Source organism: Nerophis lumbriciformis, linkage group LG02, assembly GCF_033978685.3.
Source record: "Nerophis lumbriciformis linkage group LG02, RoL_Nlum_v2.1, whole genome shotgun sequence".
Lineage (NCBI taxonomy): Eukaryota > Metazoa > Chordata > Actinopteri > Syngnathiformes > Syngnathidae > Nerophis > Nerophis lumbriciformis.
In genome coordinates, this window is record NC_084549.2 from 2,461,944 (window position 1) to 2,480,782 (window position 18,839).

The window sequence follows — 18,839 nt, forward strand, 5'->3', positions numbered from 1 at the left end:
GCAGCATCAGCGCAGCGGTTCTTTGAAGGCTCATAAAATCAAAACCGGAGCAGTTATAAAAAAAGCGCTTCTGTTGTTGTAATCACAAGGGTTCAATGTCTCTCCTGTGTTAGTTTGAAGGCGAAACGACAAACGCGCTCAGAGGAGTTCGTTTTTGAAGGAAGGTGACCGGTTTTTACAAAAAATTTGTTTTGAAGGGGGAATAGCAAACTTCCCTGTTGATTTTTGCTGGGGGTTGTCAATTTATGAAATGTAGGTCTAAGTGAGACCTACATAGAGGTTTTTGTTTCATGTCTCTCCGACCTTCCCAGTGGGAGTTACAGGCAGTTTTGTCAGTTTTTTCATCCGAGGAGCAGTTTTTTGTGCGTTTTATTAAAAAATTGCGCTAGAGCACAATTTTGAGATTTGGGGTTAGGTTTTTTTATTAGATCACAATTTTTGCCAGTCCTGATGTGTGCGTTCAGTTTGGTGAGTTTTGAAGCGTGTTAAGGGGGTCAAATTACAGCTCAAAGAGGCAAAAGTGACTGTTTTTAGTACTTTTTTGTCTTGAAGGGGGAATTGCCAACTTCCTGTTGATTTTAGCCCGAGAATGTACTATTATGAAATCTAGATCTGAGTCAGACCTACATAGAGGTTTTTGTTTCATGTCTCTCCGACCTTCCTAGTGGGAGTTAGGCAGTCTAGTTTTTTTTTTTTTTCTAGGGGGCGCTAGAGCGCAATTTTGAGTTTTGAGGTTTGGTTTTTTGATAAAAAGTTTTGCCGTATATTATTGGTGTGTTTGTAAAATTTGGTGAGTTTTGAAGTATGTTAAGGGGGTCAAATTACAGCGCAAAGTTGCGGAAGAATACTAATAATAAAACCTTAGAAATTCAATAGGGAGTCCTTATGCAATGGGCCATGCGGGCCCTAATTAGTTGGTCGTTATAGTATGAATTGATATATATGTCCATTTATTTGTGCACTATTGACAAGTGATGTACGGGAAACTCGATCACTGAAAACAGTTCTGCCGAAATCGGATGTAAACAAAACGCACGCCATTGTCTGGAGCGTTGTCAGCATGTCTGTGATGTGGACATGATCATAAAACATTAACATTAGTTGGTCGTTACGGTATGAATTGATATATATGTCCATTTATTTGTGCACTATTGACAAGTGATGTACGGGAAACTCGATCACTGAAAACAGTTCTGCCGAAATCGGATGTAAACAAAACGCACGCCATTGTCTGGAGCGTTGTCAGCATGTCTGTGATGTGGACGTGATTTTTTAAATATATTGCAGATATACACGAGGACAGCCATCTACAAATTGTGCAAATATTGAGTGGACAGAAAAGAAAGTCCAACTGGAGTCAGCGACATGGAGGGACAGAAGTAGAGTCTCTCTCTAAACACGACTACATTCTATAATAACACCAGAAGGAGATGCTAGATTTGTTGCTAGTTGTTTTAATTAAAAAAACAAAAACACTTGAAAGAATCTCAATAAAGTAAATTGTACAAAAAGCAACTACAATGGAAAAAATGGCAAATTGATTAAAAAAAATGTTAATACGAATTAATAACATTTGTTTTAAATGTATGTATACATTATTTATATATACAAATTATTTGATGTCATAGCTCAAAGAGCAGCACTTACCAGTGAGCTGCCTCTATTTTTTAAATTTCATTTATTTACTAGCAAGCTGGTCTCGCTTTGCTCCACATTTTTAAATTCTAAAAGAGACAAAACTCAAATAGAATTTGAAAATCCAAGAAAATATTTTAAAGACTTGGTCTTCACTTGGAATAAGCGGTAGAAAATGGATGGATGGATGGGTCTTCACTTGTTTAAATAAATTCATTTATTTTTTTACTTTGCTTCTTATTACTTTTAGAAATACAATTTTAGAGAAAAAATACAACCTTAAAAATGATTTTAGGATTTTTAAACAAATATACCTTTTTACCTTTTAAATTTCTTCCTCTTCTTTCCTGACAATTTAAATCAATTTTCAAGTAAATGTATTTATTTTTTATTGTAAAGAATAATAAATATTTTAGCTTCTGTTTTTTCGACGAAGAATATTTGTGAAATATTTCTTCAAACTTACTATGATTAAAATTCAAAAAAATTATTCTGGCAAATCTAGAAAATCTGTAGAATCAAATTTAAATCTTATTTCAAAGTATTTTGAATTTCTTTTAAATTTTTTGTTCTGGAAAATCTAGAAGAAATACTGATTTGTCTTTGTTAGAAATATAGCTTGGTCCAATTTGTTAAATATTCTAACAAAGTGCAGATTGGATTTTAACCAATTTAAAACATGTCATCAAAATTCTAAAATTTATCTTAATCAGGAAAAATTACTAATGATGTTCCATAAATTATTTTTTTTAATTTTTTCAAAAAGATTCAAATGAGCTAGTTTTTCTCTTCTTTTTGTCGGTTGAATTTTGAATTTTTAAAGAGTCGAAATTGAAGATAAACTATGTTTCAAAATTTTATTTTAATTTTTTTCGTGTTTTCTCCTCTTTTAAACCGTTCAATTAAGTGGTTTTTTTCATCATTTATTCTCTACAAAAAACCTTACGTAAAAGGAAAAAAAAATGTACGACGGAATGACAGACAGAAATACCCATTTTTTTAATATATATACATTTATTTATTTAGCTATTCTTGTTTAAATCACACTTACGTGTAACTTACAAATGACAATATATTTATTTATTTAAGTGTGTATCAAACTGGTAGCCCTTCGCATTAATCAGTACCCAAGAAGTAGTTTTTGGTTTCAAAAAGGTTGGTGACCCCTGTACTAGGGCATCAAATCAGTGTCAGTTGAGTCGGTCCATAGGTTGCCTGTAGGGATTTTTAATGTCCAGCAGATGTCAGTATTTAGCGACACAGTATCAATACAGTTTTGCAATGTGTCGAAACGCTTCATGACGCCTCATCAACCCATCACTACCGTTAGCAAAGAAACATCCACAGATGAGCCGCAGGGTTCAAAGTTTGAAGAAAATGGAGCGGCGTATTGTACGGAAAAATAGGGTAAATTGTTTTGCCAGTTCAATACAATAAAATATTGATTTATAGATATCAGTTTAGGATAGCTACAAACCAGGGATGTCCAAACCTTTTCCAAACTATTGAAGTATGCGGGGGACACTTTGATACATTTTGTGCGTTAAAAGATGCTCAAACCAATCCAATGTAGGTCAATATATGCTAAACTAGCCTTGTGCTAAGACAAAGCACATTCATGTGTAATATAGAAGAACAGTTATCAATTAAAGCTCGCGTATTTGGCAGGTGCTAGTCCTAAGTGTCCCAATACTTTTGTCCAGTTTTAGTCCCAAGTGTCCCAATACTTTTGGCAAGTTGTAGTCCTAAGTGTCCCAATACTTTTGTCAAGTTGTAGTCCCAAGTGTCCCAATACTTTTGTCCAGTTTTCGGCCTAAGTGTCCCAATACTTTTGTCCAGTTTTCGGCCTAAGTGTCCGAAATACTTTTGTCCGGTGGTAGTCATAAGTGTCCCAATACTTTTGTCTAGTGTACCTACCTTGTCTGCATTGTGTGGGCACGTTGGTGCTTCCTGCTTTTAAGCAGCCATCTTAAAAAAAACAGCAGCGCAGCGGGTCTTTGAAGGGTCATAAAATCAAAACCGGAGCAGGTATTAAAACCCTGTTCTGTTATTTTATACACAAGGGTTCAATCTCTCTCCTGTGTTAGTTTGAAGGCGAAACGACAAACGCGCTCAGAGGAGTTCGTTTTTGAAGGAAGGTGACCGGTTTTTACAAAAAATTAGTTTTGAAGGGGGAATAGCAAACTTCCTGTTGATTTTTGCTGGGGGTTGTCAATTTATGAAATGTAGGTCTAAGTGAGACCTACATAGAGGTTTTTGTGTCATGTCTCTCCGACCTTCCCAGTGGGAGTTACAGGCAGTTTTGTCATTTCTTCCGAGGAGCAGTTTTTTTTGCGTTTTATTAAAAAATTGCAGTAGAGCGCAATTTTGAGATTTGGGGTTAGGTTTTTTTTTTAGATCGCAATGTTTGCCAGTCCTGATGTGTGTGTTCAGTTTGGTGAGTTTTGAAGCATGTTAAGGGGGTCAAATTACAGCTCAAAGAGGCAAAAGTGACTGTTTTTAGTACTTTTTTGTCTTGAAGGGGGAATAGCCAACTTCCTGTTGATTTTTGCCCGAGAATATACTATTATGATCTAGGTGTAAGTCAGACCTACATAAAGGTTTTTGTTTCATGTCTCTCCGACCTTCCTAGTGGGAGTTACAGGCAGTCTAGTTTTTTTTCCCCCAGGGGGCGCTAGAGCGCAATTTTGAGTTTTGAGGTTTGTGTTTTTTTAAAAAGGCAATTTTCGCAGGTCCTGATGTGTGGGTCAAATATGGTGAGTTTTGAAGCATGTTAAGTGGGTCAAATTACAGTTTAATGTGGCGGCGGAAGAATAAAGAATAAAGAATAAAACCTTAGAAATTCAATAGGTCCTTATGTCCCATTGCATAAGGACTCCCTGTGGGAGTCCTTATGCAATGGGCCATGCGGGCCCTAATAATGAATGTTGCTGTGGGCCAATGAAAAAGGAGCTGTGAGCCGCTTTGGACAGCCCTCTTGTAGACTGTTAAAAGTTGTGTCCATCCAGAAATAAAAGCACAAATACATGATGTTAAAAGTGTGTACATAGAGAAATATAACCACAAATACATGAAGTCTCTTTATTGAAATGTCCAAAGATGAATGTGAGAGTTCTTGAAGGAGAGCATTAGCGGTCCAGCTTGGGTTTCTTGGCTTGTGGTCCAGCATCTGGGACTGGAACACTCACACCGGGAATCTGAAAACAAATATACAATATGTTATTTCAGGAGCGTAAGAGTGGTATTAAGTAGTGTGAATGGACAAATATTCACACACATGTTCTACATAGATAGGTCTTTATTGTCATTGCACAAGTACAATGAAACTTTGTTTTCTGCACAAGATGAGACAAACAAACAGTGTACAGGGTTACAGAACAGGAACGCTGATGGGTCGCCATTTTAAGGCGCCCCGTAAAAGATAGGAAAAAGGTAAAACGCTGGGGAAGGATGAGTAAAAAAATACAATCTAGACTGGGCTCCTAAGGGGGCCCAGTCTGGAGTGGGGAAAACCCTCCATAGCAAAGCACATATATATATTACAACGTACATCTCCAGTAGAGATGCGCGGATAGGCAATTATTTCATCCGCAACCGCATCAGAAAGTCGTCAACCATCCGCCATCCACCCGATGCAACGTTTGATCAGAACCGCATCCGCCCGCACCCGCCCGTTGTTATATATCTAATATAGACGATGCAAGGCATTAGTGAGGTTATAAAGCTTTTGCCTGTTAAAGAAAGGAGACTGATCCAATGCAGCACAGACATTCGCCTGCCACGCTGTCACGACCCAGACGCACACCAGTGCGCAATCATATGGGAGCCGCGCTGAGCGCACCTCCAAGCGCGTCTCGCTGCCGGCGACGGCCGGGTATATGGGCCCGACGCTCCAGCGCCATCCATTTTCAGGGCTAGTTGATTCGGCAGGTGGGTTGTTACACACTCCTTAGCGGGTTCCGACTTCCATGGCCACCGTCCTAGCTGCTGTCTATATCAACCAGGGTGAGCCCCACCCCTTTCGTGAGCGCACTGCGCGCGGAGTGACTTCTGTTACGCGCCCCCGGCAACGGGGGTGGCGGGCAGGTAAGCTGCGCGGGCGGAGCGCGCGGAGTGACCCCTGTTACGAGCCCCCGGCCACAGGGGTGGCGGCAGGTAAGCTGCTTACCTGCTGCGCGTGACGCCGGCCGCGGCGAAGGCGGACGAGGCGGGGTGTCGGTGCGGTGGGCGCGGTGGTGACCCTGGACATGCGTCGGGCCCTTCTCGCGGATCACCTCAGCTACGGCTCCCGGTGGGGCCCTCTCGGGGGAAGGGGCCTCGATCGCGGACCCCGGCGAGGCGTCCCTTCTCCGCTCCGTAAAAGTGTCCATCTCTTTTTTTTTTTTTCTTCTGTTGTGGCATATGCTGCAGGTGCCTGCTCGTTTTTCGTATGTGGGTAACAACATTTAACTATGTATATATATTTACCAATTAGTTTAACTGCCACCCGCCTGAATCTATTTAAAATCTAATTTTTTTTTAATAATTTGAACCACCCGACCCGACCCGACCCGCGGATAAAATCGAATTTTTTTTCATTTCATCCGCCCGATCCGCGGACAATCCGCGGACTCCGCGGTTGTGCCCGCAAACCGCGCATCTCTAATCTCCAGATATCTAGCAACAGAGGGGAGGGAGTGCGGGGTCATGATGGTAGGCCGCATCACTAATTCCTCTATTTATTATTATTATTATTTTTAAATCACAAAAGTTTGGCGTGCTCCACAGCCCAAAGTTTTCCCTCAATAGGAACTGTTCAGTATCAAAATGTTCGGCGCGACCGGAAAACGCGTGCTCGCCAAAAAATAATGTTCAAAAATATCCCAGAATTCCCGGTTTTCCGGGACATTTTTCCCCATAGAAAATGAATTGGCCATTTTTGGAACTTGCACAATTACCACATTTCTCACCCGATTTGGAACTGTTCCACCATCCACACACCCCTCTTACTTGGGACAATCAAACTACCATTTTCCAAGTTCAAAACAATTCCAGGATTTTCCCAGAATTCTCGGTTTTCCAAAGCTCTATTTCCACCCCCTCCTGGAAAGTTTTCACAGTCCACATTTTTCAAATGTTTTTGACCATTTCAACTTCAAAACATTCCTCTTAGTTGAAACAACAAAATTATTTTTTTAATTTTCGTACAAATTCCTGGTTTTCCCAAAATTCCAGGAATTCTGAAATACCACTTCTAAATTTGAAGTGTTACTACGTCAACATTTGTCAACCGATTTGAAAAAATTCCCACACAGACCCAATCATATCATCTAAGACAACTGTGCTAGGGTCAATATTTTCAAAAATTCACGGTTTTCCTGTAATTTTCTCCCCATTAACCATTAATAGGAAATATACAATTGATTTCATATCCGACATTTCTCACCCAAATTGTTCCACCATCCACACACTCCACTCACTTTGGACAATCAAACTACCATTTTCCAAGTTCAAAACAATTCCAGGATTTCCCAGAATCCCCAGTTTTCCAAAGCCCTATTTTCACCTCCTCCTGGAAAGTTTTCACAGTCTACATTTTTCAACCGTTTTTGACCATTCCACCTTCAAAACATTCCTCTTAGTTGGGACAACAAAATTACCATTTTTGTAAAAATTCCTGGTTTTCCCAAAATTCCAGGAATTCCGAAATACCACTTCTAAATTCGAAGTGCAATTATGTCAACATTTTTCAACCGATTCGGAAAAATTCCCTCACAGACCCACTCATATCATCTAAAGCAGTGGTCCCCAACCACCGGGTCGCGCCCCGGTACCGGTCCGTGGATCGATTGGTACCGGGCCGCACAAGAAATAAAAAAAATTTAAAAAAAATAAAAAAAAAATTTTTAATTATATCAACATAAAAAACACAAGATACACTTACAATTAGTGCACCAACCCAAAAAACCTTCCTCTCTCACACAAAATGGTTGTATATTTCTGTTATTAATATTGTGGTTCCTACATTATATATCAATACAGTCTGCAGGGATACAGTCCGTAAGCACACATGATTGTATTTTTTTATGACAAAAAAAAAAAAGATAATAATAATAATAATACCATAAAAATGACCATTTTTCTTTTTGTACAAATTCCTGGTTTTCCCAAAATTCCAGGAATTCCGAAATACCACTTATTAATAACTAAGTGACACGAAATCATAATTTTCAATAGGGATGATGGCTTTTTGCCGATATCCGATATTGTCTAACTCTTTAATTACTGATACGAATATCAACCGATATATACAGTGGTGGAATTAACACATTATTATGCCTAATTTGGACAACCAGGTATGGTGAAGATAAGGTACTTTTAAAAAAAAAATAATAAAATAAAATAAGATAAATACATACCTGCCAACTACTCCGGTTTTCCCGTAATTAGTACGGTTTTCATCAACCTATTCCGGGTTACGGTTGCAGTGATAAAAAATACGGTTTTTCATTAATTAAAAAAAATAATTTTTTTTTAAGTTTTATTCACGAAATCGCGTAACAACAATGACAATGGACACTGCTTCCCGTAACTTCCTATCGAGCCATTCCGAATGCCATGCGCGAGGCTATTTATAGCACCGCTGCCAAGCACGAGGCACCAGTTGCCATTGTTTCCAAACGAGCGAACGATCATGGAATCAGCCGGAGAAAAATCGCAAACGAGTCTTAAACCGAAAAGAAAACTGCAGTCATTCCGTGAAGAATATTCAAAAGCCTATCCGGGAATAATTATCCCTTCCAAAAAGGGTGAAAACTACGCGAATTGCACCTTGTGCAGACAAGATTTTTCGATCGGACACGGAGGAATTAGCGATGTAAAAGACCACGTTGGGACAAAAAAACACAAGTCTAATGCCGTTGCTAAATTTGGATTTTAGCCACAAAAAGGTAATGACACCAATGTTATCTATTGGAATTGTTTAGTACTGTTATACTGTTAAAAGTGTTTATACTATTTATGCTTTCAAGTCCAAGTTGAAGAAATCTTGTTAAATGTTGACAGCATAACTACCAAAATACAGAAGTATGTCCTTAATATTTTTGCAGTGCTATTTCTGTTGAAAAGTTCAAATGATTACATTAGAGATGTGATGTGCCACTTTTCAAGTGTCTGATGGCTTCAATTCATTTTCATTAATTTTTCATATTTTGAATTCTTTTGAAAGGCTTACAAAAAAACTACATTTGAATTGTAATTCCATACTATTGACAGGACTATTAATTTTAATGAAGTTAGCTTACCATGTTTACAGTATGATAATTGTGATAGAAATGTGAATTTTAGGCACAGAATATTTTTTACAATTGAACAAGGCAGTAGATTATACAAGCTTGGACAGAAAGTTAATAATGACACCAATTCTTTTTTAATGGAATTGTTTAGTACTGTTTTACCATTTGTTTACTGTAAAAAGTGTTTATACTGTTTATACTTTCAAAGAAAAGAAAAGTGATGGTTTTAGCAACATTTTAACCTGTCTGAATGCAATCAATCATTTTGCGTCGTTCGCCCCCCTGAACCCCCCACCAGGACTTTGTCCTGGACCTACCGGGGCCTGCGGCCCCTGGACCCTGGCTACTAGGTTTTTCTGATTTCAAAAGTTGGCAGGTATGTAAATAAATTAAAAACATTTTCTTGAATAAAAAAGAAAGTAAAACAATATAAAAACAGTTACATAGAAACTAGTAATAATAATGAGTAAAATTAAGTGTTATAGGTTAGTACTATTAGTGGACCAGCAGCACGCACAATCATGTGTGCTTACGGACTGTATCCCTTGCAGATTGTATTGATATATATTGATATATAATGTAGGAACCACAATATTAATAACAGAAATAAAACCCTTTTGTGTGAATGAGTGTAAATGGGGGAGGAAGGTTTTTTTCGGTTGGTGCATTAATTGTAAGTGTATCTTGTGTTTTTTATGTTGATTTAATTTTTTTTTAAAAGATACCGATAATAAAAAAAAACACAATACCGATAATTTCCGATATTACATTTTAACGCATTTATTGGCCGATATTATCAGACATCTCTAATTTTCAACCAATTTGAAAAATTCCCACACAGACCCATTCATATCACCTAGCGCAGGGGTCGGCAACACAAAATGTTGAAAGAGCCATATTGGACCAAAAATACAAAAAACAAATCTGTCTGGAGCCGTCATGAGATATACATTGAATTAATATGACTTAAAGGAAACTAAATGAGCTCAAATATAGCTACAAATGAGGAATAATGATGCAATATGTACATATAGCTAGCCTAAATAGCATGTTAGCATCGATTAGCTTGCAGTCATGCAGTGACCAAATATGTCTGATTAGCACTCCACACAAGTCAATAACATCAACAAAACTCACCTTTCATGCACAACCTTAAAAGTTTGGTGGACAAAATGAGACAGAAAAAGAAGTGGCATAAAACACGTCCTAGAAAGTTATACATGTAAACAAACTGGTGAGTTCAAGGACCGCTAAAATTAGTAGGACAAAACAGCGCTCGCCAAATACTCGAATCAGTGAAGCATGTTTAATATAAACAGTGTGCTTTGTAACAATTAGGGAGGTTTGTGTCATGTTTGTCCTCCTACAGAAACCATATTAAGACAAAAAATAGATTGTTTTCCCCTCATCTTTTTCCATTTTTCATACATTTCTGAAAAAGCTCCAGAGAGCCACTAGGGCGGCGCTAAAGAGCCGCATGCGGCTCCGGAGCCGCGGGTTGCCGACCCCTGATCTAAGACAACTGTGCTGGGGGCAATATTTTCAAAAATTCCCAGTTTTCCTGTAATTTTCTCCATGAATGGGAAATATACAATGGACTGCATATCCCACATCCCTCATCCGCTTTGAACCGTTCCAACATCCACACACACACTCATCCTGGACATTCAAGCCAGCATGTGTCTCGCTGCCCAAAATTCCCTGATTACCAGGAATTCCCCTCATTGACAATGAATGGGAAATAAACAATGGACTCCACATCCCATCTAAGTGTTCCAACATCCACACACTCCACGTCCTAGCAGAATTGCACCTTGAAGTATTGCAAGTGTGTTCTTACCACAGGCTCAGTGAGAGCCATGCGTATCTTCTGGTGTTGAATGTTGGAGTCGTCCAGGCTGATGGTGACTTTCACTCGGTCAAAAATATGGAAGGTGTGCTGCTCCACAGTCAGAGATGCAGCCTTCACGCAAAAAAAACAATGAATATTTGGTTGATCATCATGACATTTCAGCTTCATTACCTCGGCATCAAACACCAGGCTTGGGCCTCTCTTGTCTTTGCCGTCGAAGAAGACCGTGCCCTCCAGGCCGAACTTTGGGATGAGGACAATGATGGCGTTCTTCCTCAGCATGAGGACGAAGCCGTCCTCGCTCAGAATGCCTCTGGTCTTGAAGAACAACTGCCAAGATAGTGGAATAAACACATGATCTGCTATGGGAGTCAACAAGATCAGATCAAAGTCTATCCTATGATCATGTCACCAAAGTTCAATTGTGTGACTCTTTCACAGCACAATCCTTAAAAGAGAGTACCGTATTTTCCGCACTATTAGCCGCACCTAAAAACCACAAATTTACTCAAAAGCTGTCAGTGCGGCTTATAACCCGGTGCGCTTTATATATGGATTAATATTAAGATTCATTTTCATAAAGTTTCGGTCTCGCAACTACGGTAAACAGCCGCCATCTTTTTTCCCCGTAGAAGAGGAAGTGCTTCTTCTTCTACGCAAGCAACCGCCAAGGTAAGCACCCGCCCCCATAGAACAGGAAGCGCTTCTTCTTCTACTGTAAGCAACCACCCGCCCGCGTAGAAGAAGAAGAAGCGCGCGGATATTACGTTTCATTTCCTTTGTGTGTTTACATCTGTAAAGACCACAGAATGGCTCCTACTAAGCGACAGGTTTCCGGTTCATGAAAAGACGCAATCTCTCCATCCGCACACGGACTACTATTTCACAGCAACTGCCTAAAGACTTTCAAGAAAAGCTGGCTACTTTCCGTGCATATTGTAAAAACAAGATAGCTGAAAAAAAGATCCGGCCAGAGAACATTATCAACATGGACGAGGTTCCACTGACTTTTGATATTCCTGTGAACCGCACTGTGGATACAACGGGAGCACGTACGGTGAATATTCGCACCACAGGGAATGAGAAGTCATCCTTCACTGTGGTTCTAGCTTGCCATGCTAATGGCCAGAAACTTCCACCCATGGTGATATTCAAAAGGAAGACCTTGCCAAAAGAGACCTTTCCAGCCGGCGTCATCATAAAAGCTAACTCGAAGGGATGGATGGATGAAGAAAAGATGAGCGAGTGGTTAAGGTAAGTTTACGCGAAGAGGCCGGGTGGCTTTTTTCACGCAGCTCCGTCCATGTTGATATACGACTCCATGCGCACCCACATCACGCTGGTTTTTAATATATTATTAAAGTTTGACTGACCTATCTGACTGTTTTTTTGACATTCCTTTAGCGCAGTTAGATGCGGCTTATAACACGGGGCGGCTTATAGGTGGACAAAGTTTTGAAATATGCCGTTCATTGAAGGCGCGGCTTATAACCCAGGGCGCCTTATGGTGCGGAAAATACGGTACTCTTGCCACATAGAGGATCTTTGAACCGTACTTCCTTAAAACAGCAAAGAACTTCTGTCATAAAGAGCAGTGGTTGTCAAACTTATTCCCCAACTTCCGTCTCAGAAACAACTTTGCTCTCCAAGTACCTTAAAAAAAAAGCTCCTTGAATTGAAAGGTCCTTGAATTTCAAGGATCTTTGACTAGAGATATTTTTTAAAACAAGAGCTTTCATGTCAGAAGGATCTTTGATTAGCATAAACAATTCAAATATATTGTGTTTGAATTCATGACTATATTAGCTTTTTAAAAAATACTTAAATAGCGCCGACCTATCCTCTTTACGGCCACTCGGAGGCATATTTGGATGGCAGACCTGGGCCGGACATTCCCAAATAGATTTTTTCAGATCTTTAAGATGGAAAGTGTAGCTGCCATTATGATGTGTAGTGATGTTTTTAAATGATTGCAACCATTGAAATACACTAAGTATTTCAATGGTTGGAATCTGCGCTTTGCATGATATACTAGTTACCTGAGATGCGCGGTTTGCGGACACAACCGCGGAGTCCGCGGATAAACCGCGGGTCGGGCGGGTAAAAATAGATTTTAAATAGATGCGGGCGGGTTGCGGTTGAACCAATTCGGAAATATATATACACAGAGGTGGGTAGAGTAGCCAGAAATTGTACTCAAGTAAGAGTACTGTTACTTTAGAGATTTATTACTCAAGTAAAAGTAAGGAGTAGTCACCCAAATATTTACTTGAGTAAAAGTAAAAAGTATGTTGTGAAAAAACTACTCAAGTACTGAGTAACTGATGAGTAACACACACACATATAATATATATATATACCGGTATATATATATATATATATATATATATATATATATATATATATATATATATATATATATGCACATATATATATATATACAGTATATAATTTATATTTATTTATTTTTGCCATTTTTGTTTACATGTTAAAGGTGTTTTAATGAATATACATGCATGTTTAACACATATAGATTCCTTTCTTTCATGAAGACAAGAATATAAGTTGGTGTATTACCTGATTCTGATGACTTGCATTGATTGTAATCAGACAGTAGTGATGATAACGTCCACGTTTTCAAATGGAGGAGAAAAAAAGTTCCTCCTTTCTGTCTAATACCACATGAAAGTGGTTGGTTTTTGGCTTCTTATTTGTCCAGCTTCCATATTCGTTTTTATACACTTTACAAGAAATACATTGGCGGCAAACTCCGTAGCTTGCTAGCTTGTTTGCGCTGGCTTTCGGAGACTCTTGTTTTGAAAGCGCATGCGCGATGGAGCGGCACTTTTATTGTGAAGACAGGAACTGTGCAGTCAGTCTTTAGGCTTTTGACGGGATGTACGGTTGAAATAAAAAAAAATCTTTTTTCCTTCACACTTTTGATTGATTGATTGGAACTTTTATTAGTAGATTGCACAGTACAGTACATATTCCGTACAATTGACCACTAAATGGTAACACCCCAATAAGTTTTTCCACTTGTTTAAGTCAGGTCATGTGACCACCTGGCTCTGTTTGATTGGTCCAACGTCACCAGTGACTGCATCTGATTGGTGGAACGGAGTGAACGTCACCAGTGACTGTATTTGTTGAAACGCAGGCACTATGAAGGTCTGTCTGACAGACCAAAACAAACAAAGCATGCATTAACAGATCGATAAAAATTAGTAGCGAGTAGCGAGCTGAATGTAGATAAAAGTAGCGGAGTAAAAGTAGCATTTCTTCTCTATAAATATACTTAAGTAAAAGTAAAAGTATGTTGCATTAAAACTACTCTTAGAAGTACAATTTATCCCAAAAGTTACTCAAGTAGATGTAACGGAGTAAATGTAGCGCGTTACTACCCACCTCTGTATATACATAGTTAAATGTTGTTACCCACATACGAAAAACGAGCAGCACTCTTTGAAACAGTCAATTGTTCATCAGGCACCGCGTCCCAGCAACAAGTGGCGCAAGTGAGCGCTCCTTCAGCGTAGCAGGGCGCATTTTAGAGGCCAGGCGCTCTCGCATGAATCCTGGCACTGTAGATGCCATTTTATTCCTGCATAGTAGTGATGGGTTGATGAGGCGTCATGAAGCGTTTCGACACATTGCAAAACTGTATTGATACTGTGTCGATACTGTGTCACTAAATACTGACATCTGCTGGACATTAAAAATCCCTACAGGCAACCTATGGACCGACTCAACTGACACTGATTTGATGCCCTAGTACAGGGGTCACCAACCTTTTTGAAACCAAAAACTACTTCTTGGGTACTGATTAATGCGAAGGGCTACCAGTTTGATACACACTTAAATAAATAAATATATTGTCATTTGTAAGTTACACGTAAGTGTGATTTAAACAAGAATAGCTAAATAAATAAATGTATATATATTAAAAAAATGGGTATTTCTGTCTGTCATTCCGTCGTACATTTTTTTTTCCTTTTACGGAACGTTTTTTGTAGAGAATAAATGATGAAAAAAAATACACTTAATTGAACGATTTAAAAGAGGAGAAAACACGAAAAAAAATAAAAATAAAAATTTAAAATTCAAAATTCAACCGACAAAAAGAAGAGAAAAACTAGCTAATTTAAATCTTTTTGAAAAAATTAAAAAAAAGAATTTATGGAACATCATTAGTAATTTTTCCTGATTAAGATACATTTTAGAATTTTGATGACATGTTTTAAATTGGTTAAAATCCAATCTGCACTTTGTTAGAATATTTAACAAATTGGACCAAGCTATATTTCTAACAAAGACAAATCAGTATTTCTTCTAGATTTTCCAGAACAAAAATTTTAAAAGAAATTCAAAATACTTTGAAATAAGATTTAAATTTGATTCTACAGATTTTCTAGATTTGCCAGAATAATTTTTTTGAATTTTAATCATAGTAAGTTTGAAGACATATTTCACAAATATTCTTCGTCGAAAAACCAGAAGCTAAAATATTTATTATACTTTACAATAAAAAAATACTTGAACATTGATTTAAATTGTCAGGAAAGAAGAGGAAGAAATTTAAAAGGTAAAAAGGTATATTTGTTTAAAAATCCTAAAATCATTTTTAAGGTTGTATTTTTTTCTCTAAAATTGTATTTCTAAAAGTAATAAGAAGCAAAGTAAAAAAATAAATGAATTTATTTAAACAAGTGAAGACCCATCCATCCATCCATTTTCTACCGCTTATTCCAAGTGAAGACCAAGTCTTTAAAATATTTTCTTGGATTTTCAAATTCTATTTGAGTTTTGTCTCTTTTAGAATTAAAAATGTCGAGCAAAGCGAGACCAGCTTGCTAGTAAATAAATGAAATTTAAAAAATAGAGGCAGCTCACTGGTAAGTGCTGCTCTTTGAGCTATTTTTAGAACAGGCCAGCGGGCGACTGATCTGGTCCTTACGGGCGACCTGGTGACCGCGGGCACCGCGTTGGTGACCCCTGCCCTAGTATATACAATAATATAAACCAAGTCATTGTATTTCATTTAGGATTATTTCATATCTTCATTTAAATAAAAATATATTTGTATCTTTTTTAGATACAGTCAATAAATAATGTGAACATGTATCATAACATGGAAATCTAAGAGAACGTGTTGTGGATGATTGTGGACTGGGAATTTTAGTCATTTTATTTTTTTACACATTTTTATATCTATGAGCTCGACGCATGCGCCGATGCATCGGTGTTGCCGGACCCATCACTACTGCATAGTGCTAACAAAAAAAAAGTAAGTAGACATACGGTTGGATATGTTAAAGGAATTAGTCTACGTTACCTATAGGCTATACCAAATAAGCCCATGTCTAACCTATATTGAGTTCGGTCAGCTAAATAATTTTGATGGTTACGTGTTGTTTGGGCGCACTACAATGCAAAGGAATTAAGGCAATTGCGTTGTTTATTGTGGTTTTTTTCTATTGGAGATATACTACTATGTGTGAATAATTATTTGGCCTCGCTTTCAAGTGAAGCGCATCTCCGATTGGCGACAATGTAAGGATATTTAGCCTGCTTTGTTTGTCGCGACCGTCTATTTTCATTATAATTCAAGTTTGATGATAAAGTGCAGTCTGATGGCTTTGATTTCCCCCCCTTCAGCTTTTTGCCTTGGCCAATAAGTTGCAGGTAATTTATTATTATTTATTAGGGCCCGCATGGCCCATTGTATAAGGACTCCCAAAGGGAGTCCTTATACAATGGGACATAAGGACCTATTGAATTTGTAAGGTTTTATTATTAGGGCCCGCATGGCCCATTGCAAAAGGACTCCCTAACTAGGAAAAAAAAAAAACTAGACTGCCTGTAACTCCCACTAGGAAGGTCGGAGAGACATGAAACAAAAACCTCTATGTAGGTCTGACTCAGATCTAGATTTCATAATGGTACATTCTCGGGCTAAAATCAACAGGAAGTTGGCAATTCCCCCTTCAAGACAAAGAAGTACTAAAAACAGTCACTTTTGCCTCTTTGAGCTGTAATTTGACCCCCTTAACATGCTTCAAAACTCACCAAACTGAACACACACATCAGGACTGGCAAACATTGCGATCTAAAAAAAAAACCTAACTCCAAATCTCAAAATTGCGCTCTACTGCAATTTTTTAATAAGACGCAAAAAAAACTGCTCCTCGGAAGAAAAAAATGACAAAACTGCCTGTAACTCCCACTGGGAAGGTCGGAGAGACATGAAACAAAAACCTCTATGTAGGTCTCACTTAGACCTACATTTCATAAATTGACAACCCCCAGCAAAAATCAACAGGAAGTTTGCTATTCCCCCTTCAAAACAAATTTTTTGTAAAAACCGGTCACCTTCCTTCAAAAACGAACTCCTCTGAGCGCGTTTGTCGTTTCGCCTTCAAACTAACACAGGAGAGAGATTGAACCCTTGTGATTACAATGACAGAAGCGCTTTTTTTCTAACTGCTCCGGTTTTGATTTTATGACCCTTCAAAGACCCGCTGCACTGATGCTGCTGCGCTGCTGTTTTTTTAAGATGGCTGCTTAAAAGCAGGAAGCACCAACGTGCCCACACAATGCAGACAAGGTAGGTACACTAGACAAAAGTCTTGGGACACTTCAGACTAAAAGTAGACAAAAGTCTTGGGACACTTCAGACTAAAAGTAGACAAAAGTATTGGGACACTTATGACTATCACTGGACAAAAGTATTGGGACAGTTAGGACTAGCACCTGCCAAATACGCGGGCCCGACCAATGCTGCTTGCAGCTTTAATTTAATTTATTTTTGTTTAAATAGGGATGACATACATATGTTATTGTCTAATTTAAGTTTGTGCGTGTGATTGACAGCCTAAGGCTTATGAGGCACATTTTTTATTTATTTTTTTATTTCAACTTAAAAAGGTATGAGCCTATGCCTAGAACATAGGCTATGTGTTTATCTTTATTTTCCTGCCTGTCGTTGACAATGGAGTGTCTGATATTTTGTCATGGCTGCAGATCAATCAATAAAGGTTCATCTTTGTCGCGAAATTGTTCACTGCTTCACTGTGCACCCCGCCCTCGTCCCTATTTGAGCATTATAACGTTAACAAGTTAATATTCATTGATATAAATTCAGAACATTTTTTTTACCTGACGAAAATATAGGCCTAGTCTTTCTAAAACATTTTTTTAACTTCTTAAAAGCCTCGTTCTGCTTTCTGCAACTGCGCACACAAAGTGTGAGGAACACACTCCTGATCTGAGGGCATTGGCAACAATAGTCAACACTTTCTTAATGGAAATGACAATAATATTATAATAACGATAAATAATATTATCACGCATTAATATCTCTTAGCCACGAATGCGTGGCCAAGAGATGCGTGGCACGCATTGAATGTCTCTGCTACATTGGATCGTGACAGTGACAGTATGTGACGTGTGTCGTGACAGTATGTGACGTATGACGTGACAGTATGTGACGTGTGACGTGACAGTATGTGACGTATGACGTGACAGTATGTGACGTATGACGTGACAGTATGTGATGTGTGACGTGACAGTATGTGACGTATGACGTGACAGTATGTGACGTGTGACGTGACAGTATGTGACGTGTGACGTGACAGTATGTGACGTATGACGTGACAGTATGTGACGTATGACGTGACAGTATGTGACGTATGACGTGACAGTATGTGACGTATGACGTGACAGTATGTGACGTGTGTCGTGACAGTACCGTATTTTCCGCACTATAAGGCGCACCTAAAAACCACACATTTTCTCAAAAGCTGACAGTGCGCCTTATAACCCGGTGCGCTTTATATATGGATAAATATTAAGATTCATTTTCATAAAGTTTCGGTCTCGCAACTTCGGTAAACAGCCGCCATCTTTTTTCCCGGTAGAACAGGAAGCGCTTCTTCTTCTACGCAAGCAACCGCCAAGGTAAGCACCCGCCCCCATAGAACAGGAAGCGCTTCTTCTTCTACTGTAAGCAACCACCCGCCCGCGTAGAAGAAGAAAAAGCGCGCGGATATCACCGTACGTTTCATTTCCTTTGTGTG

The 18,839-nt window shown here is 38.5% G+C and overlaps 1 protein-coding gene across 2 annotated transcripts in view; it reads right to left on the bottom strand.

Annotated features, from left to right (window-relative positions):
- Positions 1 to 4,702: 4,702 nt before the first annotated feature.
- Positions 4,703 to 18,839, bottom strand: part of dis3 (DIS3 exosome endoribonuclease and 3'-5' exoribonuclease) — a 31,922-nt gene continuing 17,785 nt past the window's right edge. For both annotated transcript variants that reach the window (XM_061927133.2, XM_061927217.2), the window contains exons 19-21: positions 10,933 to 11,091; positions 10,750 to 10,872; positions 4,703 to 4,832 (exon numbers count right to left, since the gene is read on the bottom strand). In XM_061927133.2, coding sequence (XP_061783117.2) covers positions 4,764 to 4,832; positions 10,750 to 10,872; positions 10,933 to 11,091 — 351 coding nt within the window. In that variant the 3' untranslated portion in view covers positions 4,703 to 4,763. The remainder of the gene's footprint in view (positions 4,833 to 10,749; positions 10,873 to 10,932; positions 11,092 to 18,839) is intronic.